This window comes from Oncorhynchus tshawytscha, unplaced genomic scaffold (assembly GCF_018296145.1).
Source record: "Oncorhynchus tshawytscha isolate Ot180627B unplaced genomic scaffold, Otsh_v2.0 Un_contig_4407_pilon_pilon, whole genome shotgun sequence".
NCBI lineage: Eukaryota > Metazoa > Chordata > Actinopteri > Salmoniformes > Salmonidae > Oncorhynchus > Oncorhynchus tshawytscha.
The window spans coordinates 1-15,274 of NW_024608154.1; the positions used below are offsets into that span (position 1 = coordinate 1).

At 41.7% G+C, this 15,274-nt stretch overlaps 1 protein-coding gene across 1 annotated transcript; it reads right to left on the reverse strand.

Annotated features, from left to right (window-relative positions):
• Window positions 1-10,949: 10,949 nt before the first annotated feature.
• On the reverse strand, window positions 10,950-12,206 carry LOC121843312 (E3 ubiquitin/ISG15 ligase TRIM25-like). The gene has a single exon (XM_042312908.1). The coding sequence runs from the start codon at window positions 12,119-12,121 to the stop codon at window positions 11,498-11,500; it is 624 nt and encodes a 207-aa protein (XP_042168842.1). The 5' UTR covers window positions 12,122-12,206; the 3' UTR covers window positions 10,950-11,497.
• Between the last annotated feature and the right edge of the window lie 3,068 nt (window positions 12,207-15,274).

The following is a 15,274-nucleotide window of genomic DNA, read 5'->3' on the forward strand; positions in this document are numbered from 1 at the left end:
TTAAATCAAAAATAAACTAATTTGAATAACCAATCAACTTCTCTCATAAAGCAATGGTTAAATAGAGTAGAAACTGGTGTTTCTCATTCATTTTATAATTAAATCCCACCTGTTTCTATCATTTCTAGTGAGATTGTTCTGGTCTCACCAGAAAGTCAGGATACAGGGCATTTGACACCATTAAATATTCCCTCTCCCTTTTCTTTCCCTGTCCTTCACAAACCATTTCAAAACCTTCCTAACATTTCCATCCTTCTGCAAACCCAATTTACAACTGAATTGAAAAGACCCCATCCAAAATAAATCCCACAGTATCAACACCACTAATGCATATTCGTAACCAGTAAATTGTGTGTGCTGGTGAACCGTAGGTCAAAAACACACCTGAACAAGGCCTCACTTATCTGGAAGTCTGTTTATGGCCTAATCCAGATACTTTTATCCTGCTCTCCCCGATAACACAGTCTCCGGGGACATTCCAACGAGAGATAATGAAACCCCCTTTTCTGGAAAAGAAATTGTACATTTCGTTAGCATTCACCATGTTACATTTTAATCAGCAAGCCAAAAGTATTAATTATAAACCAAACATGCTAATTGTTAATCCACTGTCTTTACTCTCATCATTAAATGTATTAATTATAAACCACACATGATAATTGTAAATCCACTGTCTTTACTCTCATCATTAAATGTATTAATTATAAACCAAACATGATAATTGTAAATCCACTGTCTTTACTCTCATCATTAAATGTATTAATTATAAACCAAACATGATAATTGTAAATCCAATGTCTTTACTCTCATCATTAAATGTATTAATTATAAACCAAACATGATAATTGTAAATCCACTGTCCTTACTCTCATCATTAAATGTATTAATTATAAACCAAACATGATAATTGTAAATCCACTGTCTTTACTCTCATCATTAAATTTATTAATTATAAACTAAACATGATAATTGTAAATCCACTGTCTTTACTCTCATCATTAAATGTATTAATTATAAACTAAACATGATAATTGTAAATCCACTGTCTTTACTCTCATCATTAAATGTATTAATTATAAACTAAACATGATAATTGTAAATCCACTGTCTTTACTCTCATCATTAAATGTATTAATTATAAACCAAACATGATAATTGTAAATCCACTGTCTTTACTCTCATCATTAAATGTATTAATTATAAACCAAACATGATAATTGTAAATCCACTGTCTTTACTCTCATCATTAAATGTATTAATTATAAACCAAACATGATAATTGTAAATCCACTGTCTTTACTCTCATCATTAAATGTATTAATTATAAACCAAACATGATAATTGTAAATCCACTGTCTTTACTCTCATCATTAAATGTATTAATTATAAACCAAACATGATAATTGTAAATCCACTGTCTTTACTCTCATCATTAAATGTATTAATTATAAACCAAACATGATAATTGTAAATCCACTGTCTTTACTCTCATCATTAAATGTATTAATTATAAACCAAACATGATAATTGTAAATCCACTGTCTTTACTCTCATCATTAAATGTATTAATTATAAACCAAACATGATAATTGTAAATCCACTGTCTTTACTCTCATCATTAAATGTATTAATTATAAACCAAACATGATAATTGTAAATCCACTGTCTTTACTCTCATCATTAAATGTTTGTTTCAACCCACCAACGTTTATGTATCTTTTATTCAGTCCTATTCTCCAGAACCACCACAATGTTCATGAACTAACTGAAAACATGTCCACTTCATTTTAGGTTTAGTAACCCCTTTGCTAATTCCTCGTTACCCCTCCACCCCTTTACTACATTCTAGAAATCTATTTCAGAATAAAACCCACATCAAATGTAAATCTATATCAGAGTAAAACCACAAACAACATCTCATGAGATCAAAAAACCCCAAGGCTTTCTGAGTTAACAAGGAGTGTTTGGCCATATAATTTAAACGTGTTCCCTTTAGAATCCCTTCCCCTGGCATTTCACCTAGATTCTTCATCCCAAAATATGTTTTCCTGTGATCCCTGGCCTCTACTAAAAAGTTGGGTAAGAAGTGATCTCATACAACATCCTTCACATAGAATCTGTAACCTCTATGAAACACTATCAATCGAACCGAGGCTATACACCGATATGTGACATTTCCTCAATCAGAGGCAGCTGTCAATCGTTGTCCCAGGCAGCCTGTTTTCACCCTTGATTAGTGGGTGATTATTTTCTGTGTCTGTGTTCCACACGGAACTGTTTCTGTGTCTGTGTTCCACACGGAACTGTTTCTGTGTCTGTGTTCCACACGGAACTGTTTCTGTGTCTGTGTTCCACACGGAACTGTTTCTGTGTCTGTGTTCCACACGGAACTGTTTCTGTGTCTGTGTTCCACACGGAACTGTTTCTGTGTCTGTGTTCCACACGGAACTGTTTCTGTGTCCGTGTTCCATACGGAACTGTTTCTGTGTCTGTGTGTTCCACACGGAACTGTTTCTGTGTCTGTGTTCCACACGGAACTGTTTCTGTGTCTGTGTTCCACACGGAACTGTTTCTGTGTCTGTGTTCCACACGGAACTGTTTCTGTGTCTGTGTTCCACACGGAACTGTTTCTGTGTCTGTGTTCCACACGGAACTGTTTCTGTGTCTGTGTTCCACACGGAACTGTTTCTGTGTCTGTGTTCCACACGGAACTGTTTCTGTGTCTGTGTTCCACACGGAACTGTTTCTGTGTCTGTGTTCCACACGGAACTGTTTCTGTGTCTGTGTTCCACACGGAACTGTTTCTGTGTCTGTGTTCCACACGGAACTGTTTCTGTGTCTGTGTTCCACACGGAACTGTTTCTGTGTCTGTGTTCCACACGGAACTGTTTCTGTTTCTGTGTCCGTGTTCCATACGGAACTGTTTCTGTGTCTGTGTGTTCCACACGGAACTGTTTCTGTGTCTGTGTTCCACACGGAACTGTTTCTGTGTCTGTGTTCCACACGGAACTGTTTCTGTGTCTGTGTTCCACACGGAACTGTTTCTGTGTCTGTGTTCCACACGGAACTGTTTCTGTGTCTGTGTTCCACACGGAACTGTTTCTGTGTCTGTGTTCCACACGGAACTGTTTCTGTGTCTGTGTTCCACACGGAACTGTTTCTGTGTCTGTGTTCCACACGGAACTGTTTCTGTGTCTGTGTTCCACACGGAACTGTTTCTGTGTCTGTGTTCCACACGGAACTGTTTCTGTGTCTGTGTTCCACACGGAACTGTTTCTGTGTCTGTGTTCCATCACGGAACTGTTTCTGTGTCTGTGTTCCACACGGAACTGTTTCTGTGTCTGTGTTCCACACGGAACTGTTTCTGTGTCTGTGTTCCATACGGAACTGTTTCTGTGTCTGTGTTCCACACGGAACTGTTTCTGTGTCTGTGTTCCACACGGAACTGTTTCTGTGTCTGTGTTCCATACGGAACTGTTTCTGTGTCTGTGTTCCACACGGAACTGTTTCGGTTGTTGTGCTTTCACGTTGTTATTTTGGTATTTTTCTGTGTTCTATTAAAAGTATCATGAACACTTACCACGCTGCTCATTGGTCCTCCGATCCTTCCTATTACTCCTCCTCAGTTTATATCTTATTATAAACATTATGGACACTTACCACGCTGCGCATTGGTCCTCCGATCCTTCCTATTACTCCTCCTCAGTTTATATCTTATTATAAACATTATGGACACTTACCACGCTGCGCATTGGTCCTCCGATCCTTCCTATTACTCCTCCTCAGTTTATATCTTATTATAAACATTATGGACACTTACCACGCTGCACATTGGTCCTCCGATCCTTCCTATTACTCCTCCTCAGTTTATATCTTATTATAAACATTATGGACACTTACCACGCTGCGCATTGGTCCTCCGATCCTTCCTATTACTCCTCAGGAGAGGAGGACGACAGCCGTTACAGTCTTTTTGATCACAGGTTTCAAACCTGCCATCAAAGCCGAAATACAAATTATATCAATGTACCCAGTCTTTTTGTAGCTAAGTACATCTATTAATTATACCAATGTCCTCACATACCCAGTCTTTTTTCTTTTTTACTGGTGTATGTTGGGGGTTTTACCAACCATTCCACCTTCTTCCTGTCTGACTTTTCATTCTTTCTTCAACATTCCTCCAGTTTTCTTTATACTTTCCAACAATCCTTCTGCTTTGAACATGTTTAGCACCTCGTGTTCTCTTTTATTGATCCTTTTCTTTCCTGTGTCACTTGTTTTATGTGTTTTCATTAGAGTTTCCATTTCCTCATACTGAGACATCAAATGTTCCCTCCTCTGACCATTTAGTGCCCATTTTCCTGCTGCGTTTTCCCATTTCTAAACATTTCTATTAGTTCTTCCTTACATAGGGGACGCCTGGCGCCCAGAATTTATACTGCTGTTTTACTCATTTTTGCAGCCTGTATTTGTGGTCTTCCTACCGTCAGTCTCAGTTGTATTCCTTTTTCTGTGTTAGGTCTGCTAGTTACTAGTATTGTCTTTAATATTAGTCTACTGACAGTTTATATTTGTATTATTGCTGCTCTTTCATTTATTAACTTCCTTATTTGTTCTAACGTTACTGATATTCTTGTTTCCGGGTTTATTTGTCTGTTTATTCCTTTAACTTCCTGCGATATTCCTATTTATTTTGCTCCCTAGTTTCGTTTTATTGTGCTATTGACTTTATTAAAACCTCTCTGTTTCTCTTGTTGTTAGATTTCTCCCTCCTGGTCCAGGGCCAAACCTTCCTAACAGTCCGTTAAGTCCTGGATGTCTTGACCCCACGCTGTTCCCTCCTATTGATATCCACCTTATTTTTCTTTCTCTGATTATTGCACTATTGGTTATTGGTTATTACCCCTGTCTCTAGGTTGTTATAATTGTTCTCTCTTATTGAGTATCTGCTTACTTCAAATGTTTTTACTTGTATGTTTCTCTGTACTGTATATTCTTCTACCTTGCAGCACAGTATGTAATGTTTAATGGTCTTACTGGTCAATCGCTGATATCGTCATGACATTTATTACCATTTTATTTACAAATGTTCATGTATTTTTAATTTATCCTGTTCAAACTTCTAGTATTATATTACTTCAATGGTTATTCATGTACCATTCACTCATCTCTCCTTTAGTGTGGGACTGGGTGCGTCCTCCCTACCAGGTCACAGTCAAGTGACGGTCTGGGAGAAGTAGTGTGGGACTGGGTGCGTCCTCCCTACCAGGTCACAGTCAAGTGACGGTCCGGGAGAAGTAGTGTGGGACTGGGTGCGTCCTCCCTGCCAGGTCACAGTCAAGTGACGGTCCGGGAGAAGTAGTGTGGGACTGGGTGCGTCCTCCCTACCAGGTCACAGTAAAGTGACGGTCCGGGAGAAGTAGTGTGGGACTGGGTGCGTCCTCCCTGCCAGGTCACAGTCAAGTGACGGTCCGGGAGAAGTAGTGTGGGACTGGGTGCGTCCTCCCTGCCAGGTCACAGTCAAGTGACGGTCCGGGAGAAGTAGTGTGGGACTGGGTGCGTCCTCCCTACCAGGTCACAGTCAAGTGACGGTCTGGGAGAAGTAGTGTGGGACTGGGTGCGTCCTCCCTACCAGGTCACAGTCAAGTGACGGTCCGGGAGAAGTAGTGTGGGACTGGGTGCGTCCTCCCTGCCAGGTCACAGTCAAGGGACGGTCCGGGAGAAGTAGTGTGGGACTGGGTGCGTCCTCACTGCCAGGTCACAGTCAAGTGACGGTCCGGGAGAAGTAGTGTGGGACTGGGTGCGTCCTCCCTGCCAGGTCACAGTCAAGTGACGGTCTGGGAGAAGTAGTGTGGGACTGGGTGCGTCCTCCCTGCCAGGTCACAGTCAAGTGACGGTCCGGGAGAAGTAGTGTGGGACTGGGTGCGTCCTCCCTGCCAGGTCACAGTCAAGTGACGGTCCGGGAGAAGTAGTGTGGGACTGGGTGCGTCCTCCCTACCAGGTCACAGTCAAGTGACGGTCCGGGAGAAGTAGTGTGGGACTGGGTGCGTCCTTCTACCAGGTCACAGTCAAGTGACGGTCCGGGAGAAGTAGTGTGGGACTGGGTGCGTCCTCCCTACCAGGTCACAGTCAAGTGACGGTCCGGGATAAGTAGTGTGGGACAAGGAGCGTCCTCCCTACCAGGTCACAGTCAAGTGACGGTCCGGGAGAAGTAGTGTGGGACTGGGTGCGTCCTCCCTGCCAGGTCACAGTCATTTGACGGTCTGGGAGAAGTAGTGTGGGACTGGGTGCGTCCTCCCTGCCAGGTCACAGTCAAGTGACGGTCCGGGAGAAGTGTGCAACCCCTTCAGCACCAACAGCAGAGAACTTTTACACACCTCTTACACACCTCTTACGCTTTCCTAAACCACCTGCAAATTCAGCCTTTTCTGAAATACTTCCTCGTCACAGAGAAAAGCGGTATTATACAGGATTTTACCTGTCTGAGTAGTCCTTTGCTGATTCACTTCCTCAACACAGCCAAGCGGTAACAACAGGATCTTTGCCTATCTGAGCAGTCCCTAATTGATTCACTTCATCTTCACATTAGATCAACATAGGTCTTTTTGTCTGTCTGATCAGTCCCCTATCGATACACTTCCTCGACACTATAGGACAGTAACCACAGGTCTTTTATTTCATTCTATTCGACCATGCAGATGGACAGTTACCACTCCAAACTGGATGGAACAGAACAGTCAACAGGACAGATGAATGAGATGGAATAAATGCCCCAGATTAATTGAATGACCCACCTCACTCAGACTGATTCTATAAGATGAATGGGTTGAGTTTGACAGAGTTTGGGGACAACTCCCTGAAAGGTTTCAACATCAAATCCCTCAGTCTCAGTCCACTCCTTTTTTACAGTTTCATGCTTATAGAAGTGTCATCGTCCCTCCACTTTATGCTAATAACCAGATCCCCTCGGCTTTACTCCTCCATTGTTTCCAAATCTGAGTTCTTTCCTCTAGGCGGGGTTCCCCTCCCCTCTAGTTCCTTGGATCAATTATATTGGTGGCGCACCTATACATTATTTCCAGGAAATAATAAGTACAGATTACTATAGGAAATTATCAGATTGCTACCTGCCATAATCAGACTATAATATTACTATGGGATTAAGTACAGATCACTATAGGAAATTATAAGATTGCTACATGCCCTTATCGGACTATAATATTACTACGGGCCATTATAGGATTAAGTACAGATCACTATAGTTCATTATAGAATTATACCAATAAGTACAGATAACTATAGTTCATTATAGAATTATACCAATAAGTACAGATAACTATAGTTCATTATAGAATTATACCAATAAGTACAGATAACTATAGTTCATTATAGAATTATACCAATAAGTACAGATAACTATAGTTCATTATAGAATTATACCAATAACTACAGATAACTATAGTTCATTATAGAATAAAACCAATAAGTAAACTCAATCCCAGAATTACACATAGTGTCTTTGCTTATTCCCTTTAGTGATATTCAGCCTTTTAACAAGAAACACATTCTGTTAACAGAAAACACCCTCACTATCAATTTCTGCAAAGAAACCACTGCTAAAGGACACCAATAATAAGAAGAGACTTGCTTGGGTCAAGAAACACGAGCAATGGACATTAGATCGGTGGAAATCTGTCCTTTGGTCTGATGAGTCCAGATTTAAGATATCTGGTTCCAACCGCCGTGTCTTTGTGAGAAGCAGAGAAGGTGAACAGATGATCTCTGCATGTGTATGTTCCACCATGAAGCATGGAGGAGGAGGTGTGATGGTGCTTTGCTGGAGACACTGTCAGGAATTTATTTAGAATTCAAGGCACACTTAACCAGCATGGTTGCCATAGCAATCTAAAGAGATACGACATCCCATCTGGTATGTACTTAGTGGGACTATCATTTGTTTTTCAGCAGGAAACCTCCAGGCTGTGTAAGGGCTATTTGACCAAGAAGGAGAGTGATGGAGTGCTGCATCAGATGACCTGGCCTCCACTTGATTTGTTGAACACGTTGTTGGTTACTACATGATTCCATGTGTTATTCCATAGTTTTGATGTCTTCACTATTATTCTACAATGTGGAAAATAGTAAAATAAAGAAAAACCCTTGAATGAGTAGGTGTGTCCTAACTTTTGACTGGTACTGTATGTTAAGGGGATGGTTCACCCCAATAGAAAGGTTCATACCTCTAAATACCATCTTATTAGATGGATCCATTTCCCCCCATTAGTTTGGGATTCAGACCTGCAGTCATCTTGATTTCAGACCACTTTGGAGAAGTGTTCCACAGGCAGTAAATCTAATGTAGAATAAATGGAACCTGGATCCATTTCATTCTATTAACATGGTTTATGTGTTATAGCAGTAATGGGGTTAAACTGATATTAAAATGACAACTCCATAGGTGGTACCAGGTCAGGGGAGTTCATCTCTGCTCCCAGCATCCCTGGGACAGTACTGATCAACATAGCTGACCTGATGCAGAGGTGGACCAGTGATGTTTTCCTCTCAGTGGTGAGACTTGCCCTTCCATTTGACACACCTTTACCTGATGAGATCATACAAGACGTTACAGGCTTATTGCATGTGGAAACAGACCTGCGTTAAAATAATGTTGAATATTTAATAAGCAGTGTCTGATTGAGTTTGTTGTAATGGAACCAATAGAAAAGTCCTAAAAGTACAAACAAACCCCGCCCACCTGGAGGACAAAGGAAATGCTCAAAGTGTTGGAAAGATTTCAAATAGTATTTGAATCCAGGGTGTTATTCGTTAGAGAACACTGTAGCAAAACATTTAGCAACATAATTATTTTAGTTCAGTTAGTCCCTTCGTGTTTCAGTTCATATTCTTCAGTTTGGTGCCTCGTGGATATGATTCATGTCTCCGTGGAAACATCAATGTAAATTCACCTTTGATTTTTACTCCTCACTTCCCCTTTCAGGTCCATAGGGTTTTACTGCCCCTGGTGGAGACTGTAGCACACTGCAGTCCCTTTCAGGTCCACAGGGTTTTACTGCCCCCTGCTGGAGACTGGAGCACACTGCAGTCCCTTTCAGGTCCATAGGGTTTTACTGCCCCCTGGTGGAGACTGGAGCACACTGCAGTCCCTTTCAGGTCCATAGGGTTTTACTGCCCCCTGCTGGAGACTGGAGCACACTGCAGTCTCTGGCTTTCTTTGTGCAGCTTGATGATGAGGCCCTCATCAATACAGGTACTGTATGTAGAACCATAGTAAAGACCAGTATGGACTATCAATACAGATACTGTATGTAGAACCATAGTAAAGACCAGTATGGACTATCAATACAGATACTGTATGTAGAACCATAGTAAAGACCAGTATGGACTATCAATACAGATACTGTATGTAGAACCATAGTCAGTATGGACAGTATGGACTATCAATACAGGTACTGTATGTAGAACCATAGTAAAGACCAGTATGGACTATCAATACAGATACTGTATGTAGAACCATAGTAAAGACCAGTATGGACTATCAATACAGATACTGTATGTAGAACCATAGTAAAGACCAGTATGGACTATCAATACAGATACTGTATGTAGAACCATAGTAAAGACCAGTATGGACTATCAATACAGATACTGTATGTAGAACCATAGTAAAGACCAGTATGGACTATCAATACAGATACTGTATGTAGAACCATAGTAAAGACCAGTATGGACTATCAATACAGATACTGTATGTAGAACCATAGTAAAGACCAGTATGGACTATCAATACAAAGTGACCATTTAGAATGAGGCCCAGTTCAATGAGAGGAAGTCTTAACAGAACTGGGGGATGACAGACAGGAAGTGGGGGGTGGAGATCTAATATATTTTTGTGCCAAACACTAAAGCATGATATTGTAATAAATCTACACCCTATTCCCTACGTAGAACACTACTTTAGACCTGGTCAGAAGCACCGTAGTGCACTACATAGGGAATAGGGAACCATTTGGAACAGAGACAGTAATTCCCTGAACATCTTCCTCTTCCTCATCTGGTTTCTTGAACAGCCCTTCACTCCTCCCCTCTTCCTCCCCTCCTCCCTTTTCATTCTATTCTATCAGCCACACCACTAGCTCACCTCCACACAATACATTTACAAGTTAAAGACACACCTTGGAATAAATAACAAAGGAAAACTATTACTAGATGAAGTTGAGTGTTTTTTATTATTTCCCATCACCATAAATCATATTTAATCACTGAACAGTAGCAGACCTAACTTCATCTGTTCCTGACTCTGGATAGTGGATTAAAAAGACCATCAATCTCCAATGATATTAAAGTACTATTCTGAACATTACTGATATACTGAGTGGCAAGTCAAGATATCTGCTGGTTTTATTGTTTGGTCAACAGCACCACCTGCTGGACAGGTTTAATGTTGCTGGACTGAGCAGTATGGGAGGATGAAAGATGACACATTTAGGGCCGGTTTCCTGGACATCTACATTGAACATACTGTTTAGTCCAGGACTAGGATTCATCTGTGTCTGGGAAACCAGACCATATAGTTTAGTAGAAAGTAAGTGATACCAGCTTGTAGTGGGCTGACTAGTCCTGAATTGTCCTTTAGTTCCTGGACCATTTTCCATGCAGCTCCAGGTGACAGAGAACACATCAATTAGGACCGAGCCAACAAGCTGATCAATGATACTGAGGAGAATTACAGAGAGACAGAGAACCAACTGAGAAAACATATCAATGGTTCTGAATGACAACCAATATACATCAACACCAGACATCATGATTCATGGAAATGTACAAGATTAAAACATTGTATTGCATTTTAATTAATAATAAATCAGTTTACAGTTTAACCAGCTCAGCATAGAGACTGTTAGTTACTTCACAATAAAGAGACCCCTCTTGGGGTTCTGCCTGCTACATAAGTTCTGTTATAGTCACAGACATTATTGAACCAGTTTTAGAAACTTCAGAGTGTTTTCTATCCACACATACTAATCATATGCATATACTATATTCCAGGCATGAGTAGCAGGAAGTTGAAATTTTGCACGCTTTTTATCAAAAAGTAGAAATGCTGCACCCTATCCTTTAAGAGGTGCATGGCGCCACCTACTGGTCTGGAGTGTGTTCAATCACGGTTTACACCTCTAAATCCTCCTACCTAACTCAGTACTTCTGAGAAAATAAAAGAGTCCTACTAACTTCTAATAGACCCTCCCCCATCCCCCAAATCCCTTCCAAGTGTAATGTTTACTGTTCATTTCTGATTGTTTATTTCACTTTTGTTTATTGTCTATTTCACTTGCTTTGGCAATGTAAACATATATTTCCATGCCAATAAAGCCCTATGAATGTAATTCAATTGAGAGAGAGACAGTTCCATTTTAATGTATAGGGGACATGAGTCGTCATGGTTACTCATGGTTATGTGATGAGGCAGCTCAGTCGGTTACATGAACCAGTCTATTCTCTGAAAGGGGTCCAGACTGCCTGTTCCCAACAGTGGGGTCAGTGGGATTGGATAGGGGCCCCTCTCTCTCTCTCTCTGACTTGAGGAGAGAAGTGAAATACGACAGTAAACCTCCAGCAGTTTGTCATGATGAGAGCAGATCTTCTCCTGTAGTTGTGCGGTGGCTTTGACCAGCTTGTGCTTCTTGAAACCAGGAAATTCATAGTGAGGTTGGAGGTGAGTCTCACAGTAAGAGGCCAGACACGCCAGACAGGACATGAGGGCTTTCTGCTTTCTGGTCCCAGTGCAGAAATCACACACCACATCTCCAGGTCCAGCATAGCACAGAGCAGGAGGGGGAGCAGCCTGGAGTCCTGTCTTCCTCAGTTTCTCCACCAGCTCAGCCAACATGTTATTTTTCCTCAGATTAGGCCTTGGAGTGAAGGTCTCTCTGCACTGAGGACAGCTATAGACCCCTTTCAGCACATCCTGATCCCAGCAGCCCTCAATACAGCTCCTACAGTAACTGTGTCCACAGGGAATAGCCACCGGCTCCTTCAGTAGATCCAGACAGACAGAACAACAGAACTGGTCCTGGTCCAGCAGAACTCCCTGTTGAGCCATTTGGACGGTTGTTCACTCTCTCACAGACAGACGACAGAGAGACTCAGATCAGTTTCGTTTCCTCAGAAGAGAGTTTGTGGGAGGGGGAGGGACTTCCTGGTTCTGCCAGAGGGGTGGGGTTAGAAGGAGGGAGGGGTTAGAGGAATGGAGGAAGAGAGAGAGGAACTGCATGCAACAGTAAGAGGGAGACAAATAGTTTTGTTCCAAGGTTAGAGCCCTTAACATGGAACAAATGACATAATGAATCTTAAAATGTGAGTTGTTAGAATATATGAAGGGTAACAGTTTCTATGAAGTACATATGTATCATTATTTTAAAGACCTTTATAATGCCTTATAATACACCTATGTGTTGTAATTAATCAATAAGGACTGAGGAGGTGTGGTATATAGTTAATATACAGTACCACAGATAAGGCCTGAGGAGGTGTGTTATATAGTTAATATACAGTACCACAGATAAGGAATGAGGAGGTGTGTTATATAGTTAATATACAGTACCACAGATAAGGACTGAGGAGGTGTGGTATATAGTTAATATACAGTACCACAGATAAGGACTGAGGAGGTGTGGTATATAGTTAATATACAGTACCACAGATAAGGACTGAGGAGGTGTGGTATATAGTTAATATACAGTACCACAGATAAGGACTGAGGAGGTGTGGTATATAGTTAATATACAGTACCACAGATAAGGACTGAGGAGGTGTGGTATATAGTTAATATACAGTACCACAGATAAGGACTGAGGAGGTGTGGTATATAGTTAATATACAGTACCACAGATAAGGACTGAGGAGGTGTGGTATATAGTTAATATACAGTACCACAGATAAGGACTGAGGAGGTGTGGTATATAGTTAGTATACAGTACAAGAGATAAGGACTGAGGAGGTGTGGTATATAGTTAATATACAGTACCACAGATAAGGACTGAGGAGGTGTGGTATATAGTTCATATACAGTACCACAGATAAGGACTGAGGAGGTGTGGTATATAGTTATTAATATACAGTACCACAGATAAGGACTGAGGAGGTGTGGTATATAGTTAATATACAGTACCACAGATAAGGACTGTGGAGGTGTGGTATATAGTTAATATACAGTACCACAGAAAAGGACTGAGGAGGTGTGGTATATGGTTAATATACAGTATCACAGATAAGGACTGAGGAGGTGTGGTATATAGTTAATATACAGTACCACAGATAAGGACTGAGGAGGTGTGGTATATAGTTAGTATACAGTACAAGAGATAAGGACTGAGGAGGTGTGGTATATAGTTAATATACAGTACCACAGATAAGGACTGAGGAGGTGTGGTATATAGTTAATATACAGTACCACAGATAAAGACTGAGGAGGTGTGGTATATAGTTATTAATACACAGTACCACAGATAAGGACTGAGGAGGTGTGGTATATAGTTAATATACAGTACCACAGATAAGGACTGAGGAGGTGTGTTATATAGTTAATATACAGTACCACAGATAAGGACTGAGGAGGTGTGGTATATAGTTAATATACAGTACCACAGATAAGGACTGAGGAGGTGTGGTATATAGTTAATATACAGTACCACAGATAAGGACTGAGGAGGTGTGGTATATAGTTATTAATATACAGTACCACAGATAAGGACTGAGGAGGTGTGGTATATAGTTAATATACAGTACCACAGATAAGGACTGAGGAGGTGTGTTATATAGTTAATATACAGTACCACAGATAAGGACTGAGGAGGTGTGGTATATAGTTAATATACAGTACCATAGATAAGGACTGAGGAGGTGTGTTATATAGTTAATATACAGTACCACAGATAAGGACTGATAAGATCTAAACCAGGCCAGAACTTGTCCGTGTAGACCAATTTGGGTTTCCAATCTCTCCAAAAGACTGTGGTGATCGATGGTATCAAAAGCAGCACTAAGGTCTAGGAGCACGAGGACAGATGCAGAGCCTCGGAAAGGCTCTGGAGCAACGAACCGCCCTTGCTGTCTCTGCCTGGCCAGTTCCCCTCTTTCCACTGGGATTCTCTGCCTCTAACCCTATTACAGGGGCTGAGCCACTGGCTTACTGGGGCTCTCTCATGCCGTCCCTGGAAGGGGTGCGTCACCTGAGTGGGTTGATTCACTGATGTGGTCATCCTGTCTGGGTTGGCGCCCCCCCTTGGGTTGTGCCATGGCGGAGATCTTTGTGGGCTATACTCGGCCTTGTCTCAGGATGGTAGGTTGGTGGTTGAAGATATCCCTCTAGTGGTGTGGGGGCTGTGCTTTGGCAGAGTGGGTGGGGTTATATCCTTCCTGTTTGGCCCTGTCCGGGGGTGTCCTCAGATGGGGCCACAGTGTCTCCTGCGCCCCTCCTGTCTCAGCCTCCAGTATTTATGCTGCAGTAGTTTATGTGTCGGGGGGCTAGGGTCAGTTTGTTATATCTGGAGTACCTCTCCTGTCCTATTCGGTGTCCTGTGTGAATCTAAGTGTGCGTTCTCTAATTCTCTCTTTCTCTCTTTCTCTCTCTCTCTCGGAGGACCTGAGCCCTAGGACCATGCCCCAGGACTACCTGACATGATGACTCCTTGCTGTCCCCAGTCCACCTGGCCGTGCTGCTGCTCCAGTTTCAACTGACCTGAGCCCTAGGACCATGCCCCAGGACTACCTGACAAGATGACTCCTTGCTGTCCCCAGTCCACCTGGCCGTGCTGCTGCTCCAGTTTCAACTGTTTTGCCTTATTATTATTCGACCATGCTGGTCATTTATGAACATTTGAACATCTTGGCCATGTTCTGTTATAATCTCCACCCGGCACAGCCAGAAGAGGACTGGCCACCCCACATAGTCTGGTTCCTCTCTAGGTGTCTTCCTAGGTTTTGGCCTTTCTAGGGAGTTTTTCCTAGCCACCGTGCTTCTACACCTGCATTGCTTGCTGTTTGGGGTTTTAGGCTGGGTTTCTGTACAGCACTTTGAGATATCAGCTGATGTACGAAGGGCTATATAAATACATTTGATTTGATTTGATTTGATTTGAGGAGTACCACAGATAAGGACTGAGGATGTGTGGTATATAGTTAATATACAGTACCACAGATAAGGACTGAGGAGGTGTGGTATATAGTTAATATACAGTACCACAGATAAGGACTA

What these genes read in the sequence shown, in the direction of transcription:
- LOC121843312 (XM_042312908.1), bottom strand. Translation starts at nt 12,121, where the DNA reads ATGGCTCAACAGGGAGTTCTGCTGGACCAGGACCAGTTCTGTTGTTCT.